General features: G+C 36.2%; 1 protein-coding gene and 1 long non-coding RNA gene across 8 annotated transcripts in view; one reads left to right on the top strand and one right to left on the bottom strand.

The window, feature by feature from the left end:
* Positions 1–16414, top strand: part of NF1 (neurofibromin 1) — a 252360-nt gene that overhangs the window by 144142 nt on the left and 91804 nt on the right. For all 7 annotated transcript variants that reach the window (XM_059379759.1, XM_059379760.1, XM_059379758.1 and 4 more), the window contains 3 exons: positions 674–820; positions 2902–3048; positions 6462–6572. In XM_059379759.1, the coding sequence (XP_059235742.1) occupies positions 674–820; positions 2902–3048; positions 6462–6572 (405 nt within the window). The remainder of the gene's footprint in view (positions 1–673; positions 821–2901; positions 3049–6461; positions 6573–16414) is intronic.
* On the bottom strand, positions 11964–13837 carry LOC132003747 (uncharacterized). Its single transcript, XR_009400285.1, has 2 exons — positions 13727–13837; positions 11964–12782 (listed from the first exon to the last, which is right to left on the bottom strand). It is a non-coding gene; the product is annotated as an uncharacterized LOC132003747 (long non-coding RNA).

The following is a 16414-nucleotide window of genomic DNA, read 5'->3' as shown; positions in this document are numbered from 1 at the left end:
TTTTGCTTACCTGAGTGTGGACTTTAAAGTATCAAGTGAGATAGCATATGAGAAAGTACTTTGTAAATATAAGTTAAGGTCCAGAATTCTTTTTCTATTATGTGAAACTAATTGATCTCATAGTCTGAGCTAGACGTGTGCAACTCTGTCTTCCAGTTTTTCATTATGGTTCATATCAATTTCTTTGTAGCTGGAGTTCAAAAGACATATTGTTGGACTGCAAGCGATATTGGAGAGAAAAGCAAATGTCAGCATAGGATTCATATTCTAGCAGATTGACCACCCATAGAAAGTGAAGAGAACAAAAGTTATACTCCTGGCTCTGACCTGATAGGCTGTATGACTTGGGGAGGTCTTTCTTTTGTCTTGTCTTGGTCTCTGTTTCCTTATCTATAAAGTACTGGCTTCAATCCAAAGTCTCATCCATCTAAATTTTGTTGTGGTTTGACTTTAAAACCTACTCTGAAGCCAAAGCCAGGTATTAGAAATGGAAAGCCAACTTTCTCCTTTTCTCCTCTTGTTTTGTTTTATGACAATCATGTGTGAATAATGTCTTAATCCTCCATACTTCTAATCTCAGTTATTTTACAAAATTACTTCATATGAATTTAATTCAAACATGGATATGGGTGTATCTGGTTTTAAAAATTCTAATGATTTTATACTTTTTAAGGTTTTTCCTTGATATAGCATCTGATTGTCCTACAAGTGATGCGGTAAATCATAGTCTTTCCTTCATCAGTGATGGCAATGTGCTTGCTTTACATCGTCTGCTCTGGAACAATCAAGAGAAAATTGGCCAGTATCTTTCTAGCAACAGGTAGGGTTTCAGAGTCATGAGATTTGAAAACTTTTAGCTTTAATTTATAAAAACAATTTGGTCCTGAATAATGCTTTTTATTTTGCATCTGCTCAGAATAAGAACTGGTTTGAAAAGAGAAATGTAGAACTCTAGACTCTCTTCAAAAATAAATAGGCAAAGGGTTCATTCAATATTAAATGATCTATAAGCCTGCCTCGGTGATACATACTTTTTTTTTTTTTTTTTAAGTTTAAGCCGAGAAATCACAAATTAGCCCTTTGGGTTTTTTTCTGGTTTGCGAAACATCAGACGTGCACACAACGTGGAGAAGTTTAAATTTACTAGAAGCTCAAATGAGTATTGGCATCTGAATTTGAAGAGTAGCTCATTCTTGGGAATATAATAATTAAAACATTGCCCGTGTTCTATTTGTGATAACTCTCAAGTATATGCAAATAAGGCTTTATGCAGAAAACCCTCAGTAACTAAAAAGGGTCAACTTCGTTATTGTTTTATTAGCTATTCCTAGTTAAAGTCTTTGTGGCCTGAATCACTTGCTATCCTTTCTAGTTGTGTATGTTTATAAAGGATCCATGTTCCTATGTGTGAGGAGTTCTCTTACTCAATGTAAAATGAGTCCAGAAAATCTTAAATGCTAATAAAAATGGTTTATTCATTAATGGGAGCGTTAGAAAACCATGAAGCTAAAGTTAACTAATTAGGAGATGGTGGTTTAAAAAAGAGAACATTTTAATCCTTCATGAATTGTTAATGGATTAAAGTGATACGGGCATGACTGATATATGCCCTAATAGAGGAAGACTGAACATGCTTTATCTGTGTCACCCTAAAATAAACTGTGCAGCCTTTAAATGCAAACATTCATTTCTCTTTACATAATTCACATACATAATTGTGTAGTTTGATGCTACAGTTTTTTTTTTAATTCAGTTGTCTTAAAAAAATACACATTCTAAACATACAGAAGAGTATAGGCTATAATATAATAGAGACCCATGTCTACTGTCTAACTTTGACATTAGTTTGCTGTTTTACTTTAAATTTTTATAACATTTTATTTCTTGGGGGAAAAGATACAACTTCCCTCTAGGTAACTGACAAAGTAAGGAAATTATACGTATGTATAACATAGTTTTGTGTGTTTGAAAATTTTGCAGAAATTATATGCTAAATATAGTCTCTTCACACAATATTCTGAGATTATTTAACTTAGGTTAGTGTTTTACTGGATCACTGTATGAGAACTTATTTTCACATTCCTTAGTTGATACTTAGGTTTGTTTTTTGCTTTTCTCTCTTTTATTAAATAGTAATGTAATAAAATTCTTCATATTTATCTCCTTGTGTATTACCTGAATGTGTAATTGCTGGGTTCTGGGCTGCACACAGCCCCAACTTTACTATATAACTGCCACATTACTTTTCATGGTATTCATGCTGATTTACATTTTAATTAGTTCTGTGTGAGAGTACCTCTGTGTACACATCCTCACCAAAGTTAGCATTAGTAAACCCAATTTTTACCAGTTTGATTTTTTGTGTGTTATGTTAGTCACCATAAGTTACATTAGTTTTTGATGCAGTGTTCCAAGATTCATTGTTTATGGAGTTTGATGCTTTTTGTGAAACAGTATTTTGTTGTTCTTGTATAGTTTTAAATGCTGAATTGTTATTGAAAATCCATAATTACCCTGATTAAGCAGAGATCTGATATGAGGGACAAATACATATCCCAATTAGTAAAGCCTAGTTTCTCAAGAAGGATTCTTTTCGTCTTGTGAAAAGTGGATGACAACATTATTTTAACTACTGATTGTCTGTTTAGTGGTAGTGGATTAATTAATTAATTCTTTTCTAGAAAAGAAAAGAATTTTTTTATGTAAGTTTTATAGTTTGGGGAGTGGTCATATTTCTACGATGTCTCCATCTTACAAGACCTTGTGAGGTCTTTTTGGTGCTATTTACAAGTCAGCAAGAACCACCAGCTGACAGAAAGAAGAAAAGCAATGATAATCTAAAGCAATGTATACTGCTGAATGTGAACTGCTCCTGTTTTCTAAGTAGTTTGCTCTATCTAGGGATCACAAAGCTGTTGGAAGACGACCTTTCGATAAGATGGCAACACTTCTTGCATACCTGGGTCCTCCAGAGCACAAACCTGTGGCAGATACACACTGGTCCAGCCTTAACCTTACCAGTTCCAAGTTTGAGGAATTTATGACTAGGTAAGGTACCACGTTGAAATAATGATTGCTCACTTTTAGTTGAGGTGCAACACTGACCACCAGGCTGCTTGTTAGATATACTTGTATTTCTGATAGAGGATTATCAGGAAAGAGGTGCCTAATGACCACATGAGTGTATTTTGGGACCCCACTTTTTTCTTATTTATTGTTGACATTTGCTTTGTTTTATATTTGATTTTCTTTTAAAAGCAATGTACTTTGTCATTTTGCTTTGAGGTGTTTTGCATTTAATACTTAGAAGGGAGGGTAGATAATCATATTATGGTTAAGGGCAGTCCTGTAGCTCAAAGTGAGTGATTTGCCCAAGATTCGGCACGTAATTCAGAGATCTGTGATTTTAAGTTCTGAACTCTTTCTACCACACTGTAGTATTTTTCAGAACCCTTCCAAAAGTTAATGCTATTTAACTTCATTCAGATTGAGACTCAGAAAATTCAGTATTTTTCAGTATGGCTATAAAATTCCTGTGGACATTTGTTTTGAATCTCATTTATTAGGATTTTGTTTGTGAGGTGAAACATCCTCATTGTTAGATATTCACTTTTTTGATGTTACAGCAATTGCAGCATGCTGAATCCTTTAGTCTTTAAAGGACCTTTCATAGTATTTCACACTTAGTCACTTAGTAAGTACTTCATTAGTGACTGTGGGTGAAGTGTTTTATTTGTTATATGTGCCAGAGACAAGTAAAAAAGCAGAATGTGACATTCAGAAATTAATTTTTATCCCAGATTTCCATATAATAAGCCTTACATTGTAAGTGCCTGTCACTGATCATATTACATATAGGCCATAGTTGTGTGCACATGCCTCCAATTCTTTGATACCGTTAAAAGAATGTGTGAATACATGGGACACCTGGGTAGCTCAGTTGGTTAAGTGTCTGACTCTTAGTTTCAACTCAGTTTGTAATCTCAGGGTCCTGAGATCAGGGCCGTTCATCAGGCTCCACTCAACACAGAGTCTGCTTAGGATTCTCTCTCTTTCTACCACTCATGCTCTCACGTGCTCGCTCTCGCTCGCTCTCTCTCTCTCTCAAAAAAAAAAATGTTAATACGTAACAGTATCCTTTGCAGCTTAATTTTTATCTTTAGCTCTGTTATATTCATTTTAGCTTAACATGTTTATTCCTGATGATTGAAGAAATATTTTCACAGAAAATTTTCATATTACTTCATTGAGCATTGCATAATACAAGAATATAAAACTATTTTTTATTCAGCATTACTGAGGACATCCTAGCCATTTTTCCACTTTTCTAAGAACACCTATTTATTGATCCTTACCTAAGATCCTAACTTCCCTTATAAAACAACCTTCTATGCTTTTGAAGACTAGATGACCTAATATATGTGAGACATTTTAGACAGTGTCTGGTATATATAGTGTTTATATATAGTGTTTAATAAATGTTAAGTGTTATTTTTGTTCTCAGCTCCCACTGATGCTCTTTGAGACTCATTTTTCTTTTAAGGAAATGAAGGTAGCTTTATAATTTTCTCAGCTGTAAAGATAAAAATTGTTGAATTACTCAAAACTTAAAAATCTGAAGAAGAAAGTAAAAAATTCTCAGTCTTCTTAGAGATGTGTACCTCTTAGAAATAATTTAGTTGACATCAGGCAGATGGCCACACAATCATTTATCTATACACATGTGTACCTATTCTCTTATCAAATGATGTGTAAGTTGTTTCCATTAATACTAAACAAACACTGACCTGGTACCAGCAACATGATGGATTAAGATAATACAGCCTCTCTCCCCAACCCTCTTCAAGACACAAGACACCTAGAAATAGTACATAAAAGGAACTATGTTTTTAAAATATTTTGTTTTTAAAATACATAGCTGGAAGATGATTTCTGAACACGTTACCAACATATCTTAGTACAGTGGAAAATAGGAAAGAAGTTAAAAAATGCAGATGACAGAATGAGAAGGTCCAACAAGCATTATAGGTGTTTCAGAAGTGCAGCTTAGAGAGAATGGTGAAGAGGTAATACTTGAAGAGACAATGGATGAAAATGTCCCAGGGTTAGTGAATGACTAGAATCTTCAAATTAATTATACACACACTGTATATTCAGCAGAATACATAAAAATCAAGTCATACTTTTTCAGAAATATTTTAAAATACACAGGAGAATTTAATATATGATAAAAAGTGGTGTTCAGAATCAGGGAGACCAGAATGGACTTTTTTTTTTTTTTAAGTTTTGGGATTTACATTTATTTTTTCATTCATTCACTCATTCCAGTATAAGTAACATATATTGTTACATTTGTTTCAGGTGTACGGTGTAGTAATTTAACAAATCTGTACATTACACAGTGTTTATCCTTTTAATCCTCTTGACCTATTTTCCCCATCCTCCCACCCAACCTCTCCAGCAACCAGATACTTTCTATATCTTTTTTGTTTTTTTTTTTCTTTGTTCATTTGTTTTGTTTCTTAAATTCCACACATGAATGAAATCATATGGTATTTGTCTTTGTTCAACTGATTTCACTCAGAATTATACTATCTAGTTCTATCCATGTTGTTGCAAATGGCAAGATTTCATTCTTTTTTGTGGCCGAATAATATCCCATTCTATATGTATACACACAAGTTTTTTTTTAATCCATTCATCTATCAGTAGACACTTGGCTCTGTCTTGGCTATTGTAAATAATGCTGCAATAAACATAGGGGTCCATATATCTTTTCAGATGAGTGTTTCAGTTTTCTTTGGGTAAATACCCAGCAGTGGAATTACTGTATCATTTGGTAATTCTATCTTTAATTTTTTGAGAAACATACTCTTTTCCACAGTGGCTGCTCCTATTTGCATTTCCACCAACAGTACATCAGGGCTCCTTTTCCTCCACATCCGCGCCAACGCTTGTTTCTTATGTTTCTAAATTTAACTGTTGAATGAACTTTTAATAAATGGTGTTGGTACAATTGAATGACTATCTGGAAAAAGGTGCTCATACCATTCATGAGGATAAACTCTCATGAAGAAGGAAACATGTGCAAAGGAAGGCCTTTTAAATCATTCAGAATCATAAACCAATAAAGAAAATGTTGATAAATTGAACTCTTGAAAAAAACTGAAAACTCAGTTGCTTCTAGAAAAAAAAAATTCCGCGATAAAAAACAATCCTATGGTTAATATTGCTGCCCAGTACTTCTCTTAAGATATTCCTAAGAACTACTCAGTGTGTTTCAAAGAGTAACACCTTAAAATTTTTGGTATTTGTTACAAAATTGCCTTTCAGAAAGTGTTTTGCTTTTTAAATATTTTGCCATTTTACATATTTTATCATTGCTGTAATCATGGGTTTTTAAAAATACTCAATGGACAATATAAAGCCTGAGTTACTCTGTTTTTGTTTTTTTCTTTCAGGCATCAAGTACATGAAAAAGAAGAGTTCAAGGCTTTGAAAACATTAAGTATTTTCTACCAAGCTGGGACTTCCAAAGCTGGGAATCCTATATTTTATTATGTTGCACGGAGGTAAGAACTACGATGTTTTAGTTTCTCTTAACAGAGTTTTAAAAATAATTACAAATGTAGAGAGACAGCAAATTTGGTTTTTCCCATTTGACTTTACTGGAATTGAAGATAAGTTTACCTGTAAGAATATAGCTGGATAAATAGCCATCATCACAAAATTACAGTGGTATATTAGAAATTGCTTTTCAGGAGACCTGTTTCCTCTTGGCTTCTCTTTCTTAAAATCAGTTTTTTTTTTTTAAATACTTCCTACAATGGATTAATTACCAAGAATAAAAAAATTGCAAAGCATCTTTTGTTTTTAAGCTGTATTCTGAGTAAACATATCTACAGCATGATAATCAGAAACACTTCTTTTTAAGCAGAACTAAAACTTGAAGAATCTGTTTCTAAGAACTTTCAATAATATGTTGTGTATGACGAGATTGGGGTTACTTAAATAATTCAGAGAAGCTGTGGGAAATTTCTATAAGGATGGCATAGGTGACCGCCTGGAAAAATGATTGCATTTTTTTCATTATGTCTTCAGTCCAGGCTAGTTCCTTTGAAAGCCTTTCTGGAAATGTGGTGAACTCCTTCTTAACAATAGGCATGAGGCTTGCCGTGCTTTCCCTGCCATGGTCTTTTCTTTCTTGCCTCCATACTTCCTTCCTTTTGGGAACTTATCGGTGATACTAAGTTGGTGGTTTTTACTTCTTTGTGTTGATGATATAAACTCATGGTATTTGAACTTTAGAGACAATGTGGTGTAACAGACCATTGGCTTTGGAATTTTAGGACTATGTATAATCTTAGTTTTGCTATTAAGTAGCAGAAGGAATTAATCTTCCCAAGTTTCTAACAAACTTAACAGTGTGTAGGGGATAAGTGGAGGTTGAGAAATAGTGGGGGAGGGTTGAAGAAAGGAATGTGGAAGGTGGGAAATTCATTTAGTCAAATAATCCAGATAGCTTTAAGACCAAGGAGTCCCAAGCACTGGGTGTTATGGAATTAAGAGTATAGGAACTTGCATTTACCCTGAGCTCTCCTCTTGAAAAACACTTGAGTAACATTCTTCATTTCTCTTGAGAGTCTTCTCTCCAACTTTTATACCAATACCCATTTCTAAATTGCCTAAGATAATTTTAATTTTCTTTTGTAACAGAGATGAACCATATTTATATTTCAATCCCAACTTTTAATGCGGTCAGTGTTTTGGCCCTCCCTATTTTGTCAAAGTAATTAAAGTGAAACATTGGTGAGAGAGGCAGATAGATGTGTGTCCTCCTCCCCCTTTAAATTCTTGTTAGTTTGTAAGTAGCAAAGATATCTGGAAAGCCTCAAAACTAGGTTTTCCCTTTAGGATCGGAAAGTGTAAGATTGTATTGCTTCATTGGAGGTTCTAGAAAAGGCCAAGGAAAGCAGATTAGGCCTGATCCAGACACCCTCTGTGGGATTAAAACAGTGAGATTTCCAGGAAACCTATAGAACATGATGACTTCAGAGTGCTAAACAATTCTTAACTCTGTTGTTTTATTAGCTGCGTAATCTTAGATGATTTTTTTTCTGAATCTGTGTCTTCTGTTAAAAAAAAAAAGGTGAGAGGGTAGCACTTATTATCCTGTCTACCTCTCACATGAAGTATTTTGTGACTTCAAAGTTCTGTACAGAGTACATTTGAGGTTTTCTTTTTTTCATTTTTGGTTTTTGTTTTTGGATAGGACTCTTAACAGTTTCAGATTTTCATTACTTTGAACTTTTCACTTAGACTTCCTGGAGCTCCTCTCAGTCTTTATTTTCACCTGGTTTCAAGTCTTATCTCCAAGATTCTTGAGCACACAGTAACTCAGAGCCGAGAAAGGCCCACTTTCACCATGATACAAGTCCAAAAGAATATAGTGAAGGCTTTATCTCTACATGGCCAACTTTGTCAAAGAACACTTGGGTTTGACTTCTTTTTTGATATTCCTGTGTTTCTGTGGCTTAGACTATTGTGTATTAGTGAATATTTTTTGACCTATAGATTCCATTCTCCTTACAGATAGTCCACAAACATTTTAGACTTGAAATATGCAAAACTTGATTTAGTATGTATTCAAATTTTTACACTGTATTTTCTTTCTCAGTTACATCATTATTCTTTCCCATGCTAGAAACCCTAATCATTTTAAATTCTTACCTTTTTCTTTTATCCTCCTCATTGTCAGTCACCTAGCCTTGGTTTTAGCTGTGGGACCCTGACAAATTACACTGTTTTAGTAGGCCTTTGTTACTGCAAAGAAGACATTCTTATTTTCTCAGAAAGGCAGGCTTCAGAAAAAACATGAGTTACACAGCAGAGACTGCCTAGGTGTAGACAGAAGTAGGTGGCTATCAGTTCTGGAACTAGTTCACAATCTTTGACTCTCTCTTGGCTTCATAGTCAGCTCTACTTACTGTTTTTTCTCTTTTGGTATCCTTTCAGTTTTAGCCACAACTACTAACTCTTTCATTACCTCAGCACCACATACTTCAGGTTCCAAAAAGAGAATGTGGTTCAGCTAAAATACCACCTCTTTGACAAAACGTTTCATGCTAAGTGCTGGTCAGCCAGTGTCTTTCTGGCCTGCTCCTTAAGTGAAGTATATGCTCCTGACTGGCAGTCATGTGATTCAAAATAACCACCTGGTGCTATTCTTTTTCAGGGGCTATCTTTTGGTATTTGTTGTGATTTTTGTTGCATGTTTTTTTTTTTTTAATTGGATCTTAATGGTTTAATATTTCTTTTAGGAACCTTGAAAATGCCTTTTGAAATCATTTTTCTGCCACTGCCATTCCTGAGACTCTCTTTACTAGCTCTTACCTATATGAACGCAGCATTATCCTCCCACTTCCTAATCCCCAGATAATTTCTTCCAGGTCATCTTAACATTGCATCTGGAGGCAGACCAGTACAAATCTCAGCTGGTCTCTCTTGGTGTGTTAAAAAACACCATAGATTCCTCATTTAAGTCCAGGCTCTGTAGTCAGACATGCAGGGTGCTCCATAATTTTGACATAATTTAGTTTCTAATCTTTCCCTGGTATTCCCTCCCATATATTTATGCTCCTACTTTGTAGTAGTTAAAGTACCATAAATACAAGAACAATTGTTGCAGTCTTGTTTATGGTGGCACAAAAAAACTAAACAAACAAAAAACCCCAAAACAATGTAACTATGTTTCAGAAGGGGAATTGTTGAATATATAAGGATACCTCTATATTATGGAATATTATGCAATGCATTAAGTTTATTTTGCTTGTTACAAGTAACAGAAATGAATTTCAAACTTGTATAAACCAAAAAGGACATCATTTGGTACATATACCTGAAGAGATCAAGATATGGTCTGGCTTCTTACATGACCGTGTGCAGAGCTTTGAGCAGTGTCATCTGTAAAACATTGTCTTCTCTGTCTCTTGACTCTACTTACTTTGGGTTGATATTATTCCTAGAAGGCTTTTCCTGTGGCCAGCAGTGTTTTGTGTTCTCAGCTTACCAACTGAGGGAAAATGACCTCTTTCCCAGTAGATGCTGCAGAAGTGCTGGTTTTACTGCCTCATGTGAGTCACATGCCAATTCCTGAGGCAGTCACTGCGGCAGAGGGGTGGAATGTCTTGGTTGTCTAGGCCTGAATCATGCACACATCCCTGGAGCTTTGTGGTGAAGCCAGCCCAACTTGAACTGCATGGACTGAAAGAGAGGGCACCAGGGGCAGAGTTTCCCAAAGGAAAATTGGATAGCAGATCCAGGATGAGGAAAAATGGATGTTGAGCAGGCGAAAGTAACAGAAGTTCTCCGTTATACTTAAAAAAGACCCAGAAGGAGGACTGACCATTGTCATATAACTATGTGTGCACAGGCATATGTAGATTGAGAAATGTGTGAAAGTAGACACATTAAGCTGTTCACATTGCTTATTGCAGGGGAGGAGTATGATTGGAGAAGGTAGAGGACCGATTATAGTATTTGTTATGTGCCTCTGTATTATATGACTTGTTGCCAGGACACAGGTTATTTTTGAAGAATAATTAAAAATATAAAACCTAAAAGTTCTAACAAAGAGTTTTCCTCTTAGGAATATTGTTGTACCTGGCAATTGCTTTTGGGATAGTAGTTAGTAGTAATAATAATGGTAACAGCTAACATTTCCTGAGTGCTTTCTGTGCGTCAGGCAAATTGTGCATGTGATAGAATTTTTCATCTAACCCTAACAGTAACTTTCTGAGGCCTTGTGTGTGTGGTTTTCTTTTCTTTTCTTTTTTTTTAAAGATTTTATCTGTCAGAGAGAGCACAAGCAGGGGGAGCAGCAGGCTCCCTGCTGAGCAAGGAGCCCAATAGGAGACTCGATCCCAGAACCCTGGGATCACAACCCAAGTGGAAGGGAGACACTTAACTGACTGAGCCACCTAGGCGTCCCATGAGGTGTTGTTACTAACAATGATTGACATGTATATAAACTGAAACTTAAGAGAAATTGTTGGTTGTTCCCAGACCTAGCTATCAGAATGATCTGGAAAATTAAAACAAGCAAACATATTTCCAGGCCCTACCATGAGCTACCAAATCAAAATCTCTTGTGGAGAGCCTAATTTACGTATTCAGCAGGCATCCAAAGTGATTCACTTGTAGTCAGTTTATTACTGAAGTTAGGAAATTGCACTGGGTTATGTATTTAACTCATGGTGGCAGTTTTTGAGAATCAACTGGGTTTCAAACCTTAACAACTGCACTATTAATTATGTGGTTATTACCAGTGTGAAAGTTAGGTACAAGGTTTTTGGGCTAAATCAACCTTTGTAGACCAGCATGAAACTCTCTAGTATTTATGAGATATGTTTCTATAGGGAAGAGTTTTGAATTTTAGGCATCTAATTTACAAATGACCTTTCAAACACCAGATAAAGGTTTACTCAGAGCAAAATAATCTTGTCATTGGACCAGCTGTATTATGCATTACAATAGTTAGCAGTCTGGCTCAGTTGGAAGAGCATGTGACTCTTGATCTTGGGGTCATGAGTTCAAGTCTCGTGTTGGGTGTAGAGATTACTTAAATAAATAAGAAAAACTTGAAAATTTTTTTCAAACTTCCTCTCCCCCAGAATTGGCACCTTTTTTTACTGTGACAGCATATTACTATTTCATCTTCATGAACTGTGGTGACACAGATAGGTGTATTGTTTTGTGCAGTACTGTAGTATTTCCTTTAAGATGTCCACTTACTGGGATGCCTGGGTGGTGCAGTCAGTTGATTGTCCTACTCTTGGTTTTGGCTCAGATCATGATCTCAGTGTTACGGAGTTAAGCTCATTGCAGAGTCTGATTGAGATTCTCCCTCTCCCTCTGCCCCTCCCACTTGTGTGCTCTCTCTTTCTAAAATAAATAAACACATCTTTAAAAAAGAAAAAAGATTAGCATTTGCTGTTTAATAAAAAATAAAACAGTATAAACATAACACACGCCAGTCTTCATTCCCCATCTCCTATCCCCCTTCTCTCCCACACAGGTGTACTTTGGTTAAATATCACCAACATAATTTCTTAAACGTTTAATGTAAAAATCTGAGTTTCTGTTCAATTTTGCAAACATTTAAAGGGCAAATGTGTAGCATTTTGCTTGTTTTGGCATTTATAAGGAAGGAAAGCATTATATTGAGGTAATAATTAAACTTACACAATGAAAATTTACAACTTAATTAAGCTAGAATAATGATAACTTCCTAAGAAATAAACTGAAATAAATTTGATTTTCTTAGCATGCTTGTTGTAATTCAGCAGATAGTAATGAACTGAGCTAGGAGTGCAGATCATTCAAGTCCACTTCAGCCTGAGCACACACAGAACAGCAAGCATAGTATATAGAGAAGAAAGTGAATGTTGACCATTGGATTCAGTGTTGTGCTACCACTTTTCATAGTATTCCCATTTCTGGTCATGACTATCTTTGGGCTCACTGTTGTTAACTGAGTTGTCTTGGCATTTGAGATCATCTTCATATTTGAGATCATTGGGAGGATTGAAGTTGTCTTGGATTTTGAGGTTGTATGGAGGTTTGAAGTTGTCTTGAAACTTGGGGTTGTCATGGAATTCAGGCTCTTCCTGGGACTTGAGTCTGTCGTAGACCCTGAGGTCATCAGTTCTGTAGTTATCCCCAAAGTGTTAGTGACAAACAGGAGGAACAGGCTGATGAATGATAGCTTGAACATCATTTTCCTGTTTCAGAACAATTAAAGAAATTTACTGACACTTTGAACACAAATCTAAGAACCAGCTTTTTTTTGAAGGGGGAAAACTGAAGGAAACCTCCTTCCAGTCCTGGGAAAATGCCAGTCTTTGGTTTAACAGTTTCATAGTTTTTGGGGCGCCTGGGTGGCTCAGTCCATTAAGTGTCTTGTCTTCAGCTCAGGTCAATCACAGATTGAGCTCTGTGTTGGGCTCCCTGCTAATGGAGGAACCTGCTTCTCCCTCTCCCTCTGCTGGTACCCCTGCTTGTGCTCTCTCTCAAATAATAAAATCTTTAAAAAAAAACAAAACAACAATATCATAGTTCTTAAGATAGAGGGAAATTTAGAGGAATCAATATCCGTTCCTTCATTTTACAGATGGGCTCAGACAAAGAGCATAAGTTCTTGTGGATGCATATCTAAAAATGACCAGAACTAGAACTTGAGTCTGACTCTTAGTCCAGAATTTGTTAGTAGATCTGGAATGTGAAAGCATAGAATAGACAAAGACCTAAAGTTCAATAGTAAGCCATTTTTAAAGTAAGGCCAATTTTTATTTTTTTAAGATTTTATTTATTTATTTGACAGACACAGCGAGAGAGGGAACACAAGCAGGGGGAGTGGGAAAGGGAGAAGCAGGCTTCCCACTGAGCAGAGAAGCCCATATGGGGCTCAGTCCCAGGACCTCAGAATCATGACCAGAGCTGAAGGCAGCCGCTTAACAACTGAGCCACCCAGGCACCCCTAATTTTCTTTTATCTTACATTCAAATCTAATAGGTTGCCACATCTGAGATAATACAGTTTAGCACATGTTGGTCATGGTTAAATATTCTTTTTTTTTTTTTTAACTTAAAGCTCACACTTCAATTTCAGAACTCTAATTTACATTTGGTTCTAATATATAATTCAGAAAATTTCAAATTAATATTACCTTTTGATGTTTTTTCTTTGAGGATTATGAACTCAGGTTTTCTTCAGTGTCTTGTGGGGAATCTTAACTTCTACTGTATGCTCTTTAAATATAATTAGTGAGGAAGTCACGTGTTCTGAACTTGACCTGCCATTTACTCTTTGAAAATCTCCTATTGGGTGTTTTCCAAACAACTGGTGTAAGCAGACAGACCTTGGCAGAGATCAAGGAAGGCAAATAAAGTCTTTCCAAAATCTACATGCTTTTTTTTTTTTTTTTTTTTAAGATTTCATTTATTTGTTTGTCAGAGAGAGCACACACATGGCAACTAGCAGGCAGAGGGAGAAGGAGAAGCAGTCCACACTCTGAGCAAGGAGCCTGATGCGGGACTAGATCTCAAGACCCTCTGTTCATGACCTGAGCTGAGGGCAGATGCTTAACTGAGCCACCCAGGTGTCCCTCTACTTGCTTAAGGAATCCAGTGAATATATCTTTTCTCATTCCTCTTATCTGTGTATTCATTATATAGTTTCTTCACTGCACTGACTAGAGGAATATGTTATTTTGCGTGCTGTGATTATCATGACTTACAATCAAGTAAGTATACTAGAGATAGGTGTCTTTATTTTTCTTGAAGGTCTTGTAAATATGTTTATTGGTAGTTTCTGACCATGGTTATTTTGAAGTATTAAAAAAAATTTGGGAATATAGCATTCCAGGCATTTAACAATATATAATTAAAGACACCTATAGAGAAGAAGCTAAACTTTATTAATATAAAACAAAGAAAAGGATCGCATATGAAAGTGATACTGTCATACTGCATTAACAGAATTGTTTTTAAGTAATTTTTTTTTTAAAGTAGACTCCACACCCAATGTGGGGTTTAAACTCACAACCCTGAGATCAAGAGTCACCTGCCTTGTGACTAGGCCAGCCAGGTGCCCAACAAAGTTTTTTGTTTTTGTTTTTGGTTAAAGATTTGTTTGTTTATTTTAGAGAGAGAGAGAATGAGACAAAGAGGCAAGAGGACTCCCTGCTGATTGCAGAGCCTGATTCAGGGCTCAGTCCCACCACCCTGAGATCATGACCTGAGTTGAAATCAGGAGTTGAAATCTGCCACCTGGGTGGCTCAGTGGGTTAAGAAGCCTCTGCTTCTGACTCAGGTCATGATCTCAGGTTCCTGGGATTAAGCCCCGCATTGAGCTCTCTGCTTATCGGGGAGCCTGCTTCCCCCTCTCTATCTGCTTGCCTCTCTGCCTACTTGTGATTTCTGTCAAATAAATAAATAAAATCTTAAAAAAAAAAAAAAAAAAGAGTTGGTTGCCCAACCAACTGAGCCATGTAGGCACCCCTCGCAACAAAGTTTTATATATAGATTAAACCATCCACATCGAAGCACATTAAGTGTATTCTTTAAAGGAATTTTGTCTTTTGATTACTTCTTTTCCTTGACAACTAGCATACAGGGAAGAGTTTGGTTATATTGTGCTCATGTTTTCATCACATTGGCCAGCACTCTTTAAAAATTGCAGGGCTGTACGGGGCGCCTGGGTGGCTCAGTGGGTTAAGCCGCTGCCTTCGGCTCAGGTCATGATCTCAGGGTCCTGGGATCGAGTCCCACATCGGGCTCTTTGCTCAGCAGGAAGCCTGCTTCCTCCTCTCTCTCTCTCTCTGCCTGCCTTTCTGCCTACTTGTGATCTCTCTCTGTCAAATAAATAAATAAAATCTTTAAAAAAAAAAAAAAAAATTGCAGGGCTGTGAACGGTGGTGTTGACATACAAGGAAATTGCTCCATAAATGGCAGAAGTACAAGTCGGTACATGTTCCTCACTTGTTTTACTTTGCTGTAAGGATTTATATTTCTCCTGAATGAATAGAACAGTGCTTGCTAGCTACATCTTATTTATATGGTACATATAACAGAGAACCTCACTTAATTGGAGATTAGTGTGTTAGACCTAGAAGTCAACATAAAAAACCTCTTAGCAATGGAGTAGAATTTTATAAACCAGAATACTCAGGGAATGTGCTGGTAACTCCTAGTGATGCTTCAAACACTTCAGTCTCAACTTACTTAAAATTTAAAATTCAGAACTTTTCCCTTTCCCAGTTTCGAGCCCAGATAGTTTCTTCTCAATCTTTCTCAGTTAATTGCATCATCACCTAGCAAAAATGGCTCTCCAACCTTGGACTCCTCGTTACCTTCTTTTTCTTACTAATCTTAAGCTGCCTGGGCCTTGTGATGATAATTAAGTAAAATTTAAAATTCTTAACTCTCCAGCACTCCGATGCTCCTAAACAAAAATCATTTGCCATCCATTATTTAGGCCTTTAAATACCTCCTGCCTCTGTTCATTTGCACAGCCTTCCCTGTCTGCCCAAAGTACTTCTTCTGTGTTCAAAATTTTGTGCTTCTTTCCAGCTCTAACTCTAATGGTGGTGCCTTTTATGTGAGCTTTCCCTATTTCTACACTTCAGAATCAGTCATTTTAAGACTTCAGACTTTTAGAGCACTAATCAGAGTCTGCTTTTTACCATAGATGTATCCTAAATCTTTCTTCCACCATATTCTTGTGTTTCATCGTCCGGCATTACCTCTTACTCTTTGTATCCCCTTTACCTGCTAGCACAGTGAGTGGTGGGACAGAACAGGACACAATGAACATTGGACTATATGGCGGTATTTCCTTTGTTTTGTCATGTCCA

The sequence above is a fragment of the Mustela nigripes genome, chromosome 16 (genome assembly GCF_022355385.1).
Source record: "Mustela nigripes isolate SB6536 chromosome 16, MUSNIG.SB6536, whole genome shotgun sequence".
NCBI classification, from domain to species: Eukaryota; Metazoa; Chordata; class Mammalia; order Carnivora; family Mustelidae; genus Mustela; species Mustela nigripes.
Note: the sequence above shows the minus strand (reverse complement) of the source record. Positions and strands in the feature narration are given on the sequence as shown.